Consider the following 9,155-nt stretch of genomic DNA (forward strand, 5'->3'; position numbering starts at 1 on the left):
CGGAAAGGGAAAACTATATTATCCGACCCTACACTCATTATCCAGGTCTCACTCCTGTCTTTACTATCCAGTGAATGTTTTGCCTCCTTCTTTATTCTACCCCAACTTATTTCCTTCTTTGCCATAACTCCCTAAGAAACCCACACCTCACATAGCCCTAACTCAGCGAACCATACCTATCCCAGGGATTGCCCCATTCCCATCAGTTTACATCCTCTTACCCAACACAAATTCTAGGGCTACTTCCTGCTTCCCATTTTCCCTCCCACTCCAACATTTGGAGACACCATTAGGCTTTGAATTGGAAAGAAAAACACATTATTCCCATAAAATATGTTCTGTGCCAATGATAAACTATCCAAACTTCAAGCAAGTTATTTTACTATTTTTAGGATGCAGCTCACTCATGTGTAAAAAGGAAGGAAGTAGTTTAGATTATCAGTCCAAAATCTGGCTGACCAATTTCCAAGCACCAGATAGGGATTCTGAAACTGTACATCTGAGGTGGAATGGAGTAATTTTCTAAAAGGCACCCATATGAGTCTACTGTTTATCCATGTTTGGGAATCACTGATAAATGCTGAAGTTCCTTCTAGTTTAACATTCCAAGATTCTAAGCTGGAATTTTCACTGCATTTTCTGATAGAAATATTGTTATAAAAGGAGTAAAGTTTCCATAGTTATTGGTGTTACAGTGCAGGCATGTTACTGATCAAATAGGCCTTTGTAACCTGACCTAGAACCTAAGCACCATTTATATTATTATTTTATAACCAGAGATGACTTTGCAAATATTATAACGATACTAAGACCTCAAAGGAAAGCACTAAAAATTACTTCTTTGGTATTATTATGTGCATAATCAGACTTTTTCATAGATGGCTTTTTCATGGATTTTTGTCAAATCACAACTAAGATTTGACCTACAGGTCAGAAATAAAGGTAGAAAGGGCATGCTCTTAAGGATCTTTTACTTTGCTAGTTCACTGATGGGGCTTTGTATATCATTAGAGTAAAGCCTAGAGAAGTCTAGATCATTGGTGGAATTCAGGGCATTAAAACGCCTAAAGAACAGTCTCATTCATAAGTTTACAGACTGCCAGGGCTTTACTTGTCCTAAAGCACACTAGATCATTCACTTATGCACTACATGTATCTATTCTAGCTCTCATAACTTCCAAATACTAATTCTCATTATAAACAAGTGTTCCCTTGGTTAATATTCAGGCTTAAAGACATGTTTCAACATGTGAGAACTAAGCAAATATAAACAGCTCTTGAAGACATGATGACACATTAGTAGTATATTAAGTGCAATCTATTCATTTATGAATAAGTTAATAATGAATAATAATTATAAAAAGGTAAAAATGGAAATTGAATTATATGTTACCCATTTTTCTTTAAAAAGATGTACTTGCTTAAGTTTATACAAAATAGCATGATAAAGTGTGTCCGTTTATTTGCTCATTTCTCCAACCAACACAAGAACCTACACTGAATGCCATTATGTAAGTGCACTCTCTGAATATCAAGAATGATGCAACGATTGCTATGGTAACTACTCATTTTATTGAATAAATTGTGGGTTGGGGTTTAAAGCATTCTTTTAAAAAACAAATTTCAACATCTCAGTATGCCCGATAAGCCTCTTTCTATTGCTACCTATTAAACAATAACTATAGGTTAGCTTTGAGGACGACTATTTAAGCAGCTATTTAAAAAATCGAGGCTTGAGTTGCCAAGGGGAAAAAACTCTGAATTTAAAGTTTGAAAAATGAAACACATCACCTACACTCAAGAGAACAAAAGACACTTAGTTTTAATCTTCCAGAGTAATTGAAAAGTGTTTGTAACTCGAAAGTAACATGATCTTACCTATCTGTTCCTTCACTGTCATAATTTTGCTTCTAATCCTAACTTAACTAAGTATAAGACTGCTGACTTTTGTTTGCAATTAAGCTAAAGACAGAAGAAGAAAGTTATCCCTCGTTTTGATCTTTAGAAGAAATGTCTCCTGAGCACATGAAAAAACTGGGAATTTTCACTGTTAGTTTCTTATAAAATACCTCTGTAAAAGAGCCTATATTTTAAAATACCAAGGATAACTGTAGATCCCAACTATAAACCTTCCTCAGGCCCAAGTAAAAGCTACTATGGCTTCTTCCTTTGCTCAAGATCTTCCATAAGAAGGGTTCCCAGCGACGGTCGGCTTCACTGGGATCTGTATCCTTAGGAGGCTTGGTAGTTACGGATTAGTCAAATCTAAACAGTATTTTGAGAACCTGCCCCACATCTCTTCCTCTCCCGCCTAAGTAAACCCTAAGATGCAGCATTTGAAGAATGGGGGGGGGGGGTGGCAAGGATGGAACCCCTCCCCCTTTTAACAAGGTGAAGTCTAGTCAGCTCTAAGGCCTGCTGACTTCGCAGCCCTGTAAGCCAATGCGAGGAAGCTCCGGCCCGGGCTATAGCCGCAGGAATTAGGTACTAGAAGGGGGTCCGACGGGGCAGCAAATCAAACAGGCTGATCAGGCGCGAGGCAGCGAAGGGTAACTCGGGCTTCTTTCAGTTCGTCTTTCTCGAATGGATTCTACCTGCCTTCGTGTTTTAGCTTCATGTCTCTCGCAGCGAGCGACCTCCACCTCCTGTGTGAGGATCTACGTGCTTGTGTGTGTGGTGACAACAATCTCAGCACCCCGGCTGGGGACAGGGGATGGGGGAGGTGGGCACTCGGCTCCTCCACAGGCCTGGAACTCTCCTGAAGGGCCCTCGAAGAAAAGGGGGCGGGAGGAGCACGCCTGACGCCAACCGAGTACTCGACCGAGAAGGGGGCGTCCGGACCTGGGAGAGCGGCCCTAGCAGGGGCTGACGTGCAGCTCCTTCAGGTTGTAATGGTGGCCCCTTGGGGGGAGGGGAGCGGTTGACAAGGGGCTGGGGGCGACGAGGCCTCCCCTTCCCCCCGCTCAGCTCGCTGTTTACCTTCCCGGTACTTCTTGCGGAGCCGCCGGTGGACGCTCTTTACCACCCCGGAGAGCTTCTCCTGCTCCAGCTTCCGCTCCTGCTCCCTGGGCGGCGGAATGCTCGGGGGCCTGGCCCCGTGCCCGCGAGCAGCGCTTCGGCCGCCGGCCCCCGGCTCCATATCGCTGCCGCCGCCGCCGCCGCCGCCCCTCAGGACCCCGCAGCCACCCGCCTGACGGAGGAGGTGGGGAAGGAGGAGGCAGCAGCGGAGGCAGCAGCGGGAGGAGGCAGAGGATCTGGAGCGACGGCCTAGGAGGTGGCCACTTACCCAAACGCACAAGCTGATTGGTGGACTCTGGAGGGCTGGGCGGAAACGGAAAAGGCCAAGGGCCAATGGACGGAGAGCGCCAGGGACGCACCCGCTTGTTTGGGAAGGCGAGCAGCTGAAGGAGGCGGAGCTTGCAGGCTGGAGTTGCTGAGGCGGTAGGAGCGCCAGGCCCGACTGCTCCTCTCCTCTCCCCGCCGCTCCGGGGATCCTGTGCGCAGGCGCTGTGGTGAGGCCACGGAGACGCGCCGTGAGCCACGCGCTTGCGCGTCTGAGCTTGCTTAGGTTGGGCATCTTTCTACCGCCCAGCATTCTTTCGTCTTCTAGCTCTTCCCCCCTTTGCGAGTTATATTCTGGTGTGTTGCAGCCAGGGTCCTCTACCTGAGCCCCCGCTGCACCTTGTCGGTTGTAGGTTCCCTTTAGCTGCGTAGGCCTGAGAAGCGCTTTAGAGGTGACTTGGCAGCACTAGAATTTTACACTTTAGGGGACCCAGGCGTGGATGCTTTGGTGGGCGCAAGGAGAGGTCTGGCTGCCAAGTACTGGCTTAATTCACAGGCCAACAATGGTTAATGCCTCTAGTGCTAGTGCTGAGCGAAAAACACAGAACTTGGGGAGAGGAGCGGGCCAATTAAAACAATATAAGATGGAAGAGGGGAAAGAAAAGATGGGGAATCCACAACAGATGCCCTCAAGAACTTTTGTGGTGGCCCGGGTGCCAGAGAACGCCTGCCTTGGTCTAATTTGCGTCAGAACTCTGAGCGCTTTTAAAGTTGGCTTGGGTGACCTCCCGCCTTTTAATTGGTAGGTTAATCTATGCGAACGCCTAAGTGGGTTTGGCAACCTGTTCTACCTCCCTCCTCTTCTGTCTTCTCATGGGAAGCTTATGGGGAATATGGTTACTGACTTCTGCCCCAGAAAGGTGGAACGCTGCTTTCCAGAGAGAGAGAGAGCGAGAGAGAGGGACTCCGCATTAGCTTCGAAAGTGGTACTGAGACAGCTGGAGTGTCAGAGAGTCAACCAGCTGAGAGCCCTTAATGAATTGTGTTAGGTTGTAGCCCCCGCACTCCACCAACCGCACTGCAGTTGTCGGTTACGTGATGTTGTTTGGAAATTGTTGCAATAACTATCTGATCAGTAATTTTATAAGTATGAATGAAGCCTGCGTTATGTAACCGTTTTGTATGGCACCTTCTGAATAAAGAAGACCCTGAAGAACGTAGCATACACTCTCCAGAACATAGGAGGAGCAAGAGGGAGGAAGTGAAGGGAGAAGACCGGTGAAATTTAAGATGGAAGATTATGTCCCTACCCGCACAGAGAAGAAGCAGATGAAACACAAGATAAACTTCATAAGAACTAATTGTAATTATGAGGAGAAATTACATGGACATGCCTAATAAAATGAGGATATGCCTCATGAGAATATGGGGTCTTATTTGGGGGGATTTCATTTGGGAAAAAAGGGAGCTTGAAAAGACATAACCTCGTTTGGCTCTTACATATTTTAATATTTATCGGAGGCAGAAAGAGGTGCAAATATTTGGAAGTTATAATCATAGTAAAGAGAACATTAAATTTCATTTGTACTGAATTGTAGTTAAAAAAATTTTTTCCCTCCATGCGACTACTAGCATATGAATTTTAAAGTCCTTTTAAAAAGTAAAGATTACACTGAAGAACACCTGGAAAATACAGAAAGGAGTAAAGAAAGTAAAAGTGCTAAGAGAGTAGATCTTAAATGTTTGCGTCACAAAAAAAGAAGTGGTAACTATGTGATGGGATGGAGGTGGTAGCTAATACTATGGTGGTAATCATTTTGCAGTTTATAAAAGTTTCAAGTCAATTGGATGCCTTAAATTTAAACTTACACAATGTTATGTGTCAATTACATCTCAATAAAGCTGGTGGAAAAAAAGTAAAAGTCACCTGGAAACCCAGCATTGAAAGATAACAGTGATTTTTTTTTCCTTTGCTTGTACATACTTATTTCAAATGAGATATTTCTTATGGCTATGTGATAATCTGTTATATGAATAGCCTATTGTTTTAGTAACCAATTCCCAGCTATTGTATATTTAGGTTTTTTTCCAGTTTTTTTGTATTCCAAGTAATGCTTTGATGAACACCCTTGTACACAAATGCTTGTCCATTTCTTTAATTATACATTTCACTAGACTAAATTTCGAAAAGTTGAATTCCTGAATCAAAGGATCAAACATGTTAAGGTTTTTTATGTATATTGTCAAATTGTCTTTTCTGAAAAGTGGTAGTAGTTTATGTCACCTCCAGAAGTAACTGTGAGTGTCTATTTGATTGCACCCTTACCAACTATAGGTAGTACAATTTACAAAGTCATTAATGAGATTTTTTTTAAAGGTCTCTATTTTTAAGAAACATGTGGGAATTTTCTGCTGTTTCTTAACTGGCTATTCTGGTTGGCATAATTTTTAACACTAAATACTAATATAAGAGCAAGTAAAAGGAACTTATTTAAGACTATCTAGTTGTCATTTTTCAAGCAAATTGAAGAGCTCCACATTTTTAATTTGATTTTTGATTTCATACTTTCTCGAGAAGCAACTCAAGATTAGAAACTAAACAGCTAGATTTTATTCTAAATTTGAATGAATTCACATAGGGCAAAGGCCAACATGTCCTGAGATACATCAATACTGAATTTTCTTTGGAGGGCTATGGCAACCAGCCATAGACCACAGTATAAAAAGGAGTTTATAATCTTCCTCCAGGGTGATTAGTAATATTGGGAAAAGCTTTCTGGCTGTTAAGGTAGCAGAAGAATGGTAACAAGATTTTCCATTTAAGTAAAATAATTGTCCCAATTGCTGGTAAGAAGAATTCACTGCAGAAAGTAGGTTTAGTGCCATATTCAAAGAGCATATCCTATGCTCAGGAAAATATCAGCATCTTCCCCCTACCCTCTCTATGTGTGACAGAATTTCATTTACTGTAAATATCTTTAAAATTTTTTTCTCATTATTTTAAATGGCTGTTGGGAAAAGGGATGTTAGAATAAAACAGTATTCACTGAACGGGACGAAACAGTCTGGGAGGAAGAGACATTTCTAACGACTGCACTAAACTAAAGCCCTGATAACTAAATTTCTCATCCTCATTCTTTACCTTACCTGATGGACTTTTGCACCCTTTCCCATGCACATTTGGTATGTCATAGTAAGCTTCCTATGTCAAAGAACCACTCAGTATAGGAAAATATCCTTGGCAAGAAAAATACCGTGTCTTCTTTGTTTGCAACTATATTCTTTGTAAGGAAAACAAGTTCCCACAGGCAACGAGAAGAGTCAACATGTAAAAATAAAGTGCATTCTATTTTCAGTATGAGTTGAAAACATATTAACTGGTGATGAAAAGTAAACTTGTAGAATCCATATCAAAATCTGGGTGGTGGCGCTGAGTTAGCAAATAGAAAGATTCTGGGTGCACTTTGCAAAAGTGTACTTTTCGTTGCTACATTTATTGAGTTTTCCTGTAGGAGGAAGAAGCCTACACAATGGAAATTGGGGTTCTTTGATTATCTAAAGCATTAATCATTGGTATTTTTTACTCCTCTTTGACCCTCTTTATCATCAAAATCTTAAAAGCAATTAGGTTTTAATGTGTAATAGAAGTATTTATATTAAATTTCTGTTTATAAAATACACAGTGGTGTACAATAGTGCAAAAAGACTTGATGAACCTCTTTATTATTGAAGATAGAGATATTGCAAGCTGGCTAAATCTTTGGCTCATGGCTATTTAGAAATAGAATTTTTAGAAATTCAGTTAAAATGAGGACCAGAAAAGTAAAATCTATATTATTTTTTAAAATATTTATATATTATTTGTATAACTCTTACCCATTAATATAAAAATATCCATGAAGTTTAAGTACTTTGTTTCTAGTAATTCAAATTTTTAAAGTGTAGATGTATCATTAATTGGGCACATTTAGAGAAACTGTTGAAAAGCTTTTGTTTTTCAAATTTTATTTCAAATCATAGAAACTTTTTTTGGAATATGTATTTAATGTTTGGATAGAAACAAACATAGCAGAGAACTAGCAAGAAAAGAAATATTTTCATTGATATGTTTTCATTCAGTATGGCAGATTACAACTTTAAAATTCCTTCTATTTATTGAAAATAAAATTATTTTCTTTAAAAATTTGTTTATAGTTACTAGTACAATGTGTCACCTGCAATTCTTAACATATCTGCCAACATAAAAATCTTTAAAATAACAGAGGTTAGCTGTCTTTCCATAGTTAATATGCAGAATGGTGTTAAGACTAGTATTAACTACAGCAAGTGGTAACAATTAACTACTGCCTCACTCCAAATGCAACTATAAAATTTACAATATTTTTGTGATTTACTAATTATGAAATACATTTAATTACCACAACAAGGCTAATGTAGGAGAGGATCTACATAGGAAATGGGAAGTATTCTTCTAGGTGATAGATAATGTCCTTATAATGCAGAGTAGGACTGAGAGATTTTCTGTATCTTGATTCCAGCTTTATGCTAACCGCCAGAGCAAGGTACTTGATTTCTCTAAGCCTTATTTTTTCTCCTTTAAATGTAAAATGAAGAGATTGGATTAGACTAGCATTTTTCAATTTTTTATATTCACCACGACTCACAGTAAAAGATACATTTTACATTGGGGCTTGGGATGTACATCTCAAGCCCCAATGTAAAATGTATATATATATATATATATATATATATATATATATATATATATATATATATATATATACACACACACACACACACATATATATATATATATGCACTATATATATACAAATATAAATATATATTATACATATGTATGAATACATATATATTGTACATATACATATATATAGACATGTAGACACGCATATACAATTAGGACAAAAGTTTCACCAGACGGTACTTACCTTCCCTAAGTGCAATCCATGGTGGTATTTTCAATTCTATTTTAATTTTTAAAACTATGGAGCACACTACATTGATTTTTATGGTGTTCTAATGAGTCATGGCTTAAAATTTGGAAAATACTGGCAATTTAAAAGATCCCTGTCAACCCCCAAACCACTGTCATTCGGTGACTCAACTGATTTTAAGAATGCTTTGTGACATGTACCTTGCCATGTTGAGGCTACTCACTGCCTTTTAAATTTCATTTTTATGTTTGGGGAATTTCCCCCTTTATGAATGTAGGCTCAAATAAGTGACTGGACTCTGCTAATCATATTCTCTGGAGTGACCTGTCTGTTCAGAAAAGGGCAGAACAATGAAGCAGAAGCTACAGGGAACCTTTTGGTTCGTTGAGGGAGACTGTGCTGGTGTGGGTCCTTTAGGATCATAGTGACCGAGATCCTGTCTTCTAGTGTCCAACATTTGCCCTTTAAGCCAAAAAACAGAGTTAGTGAGGTCTGACCTAGCACATTAGTCACTGGGTCTGACTTAGGTGTTGATCTGGACTGGGTAGTCTGCAAGTCTGCCTCACTGGTCCTTCTGGAGATTAGGGGGACACCTAACATCCTTTAATAAATGCCTTTTCTATTCGAACAGCTAGAGTGAGTTCTATTTTTTGCACAGAAGTGTCTAGTGAAGAAACATCTCAGAAGAGAATTAGGTGACCTGAAAGCAGTTTTCACTAGCTCTCACTGTGACTTTTGGTGATCTGTTATATGCTGAGTTCCTCAATTTCCTCAGCTGCCAATGACGGCGACTTGTCATTCTTACTTCACAAAGTTGTATGAATAAAAGAAAATCGTGAACTGAAAGTGTTTTGAAAAGTTAAAAAATTACAAAAGCAAATGAATGTGATAGGTATTATTTGTTTTCAAGGGGCCTGA

At 39.7% G+C, this 9,155-nt stretch overlaps 1 protein-coding gene across 1 annotated transcript in view; it reads right to left on the reverse strand.

The window, feature by feature from the left end:
• Nucleotides 1-7,979, reverse strand: part of SAMTOR (S-adenosylmethionine sensor upstream of mTORC1) — an 85,939-nt gene extending 77,960 nt beyond the window's left edge. Inside the window, exon 1 of the mRNA XM_082472361.1 lies at nucleotides 2,980-7,979. Coding sequence (XP_082328487.1) covers nucleotides 2,980-3,595 — 616 coding nt within the window. The 5' untranslated portion in view covers nucleotides 3,596-7,979. The remainder of the gene's footprint in view (nucleotides 1-2,979) is intronic.
• Nucleotides 7,980-9,155: the final 1,176 nt, after the last annotated feature.

This window comes from Balaenoptera physalus (assembly GCF_965194825.1).
Source record: "Balaenoptera physalus genome assembly, chromosome: 8".
Lineage (NCBI taxonomy): Eukaryota > Metazoa > Chordata > Mammalia > Artiodactyla > Balaenopteridae > Balaenoptera > Balaenoptera physalus.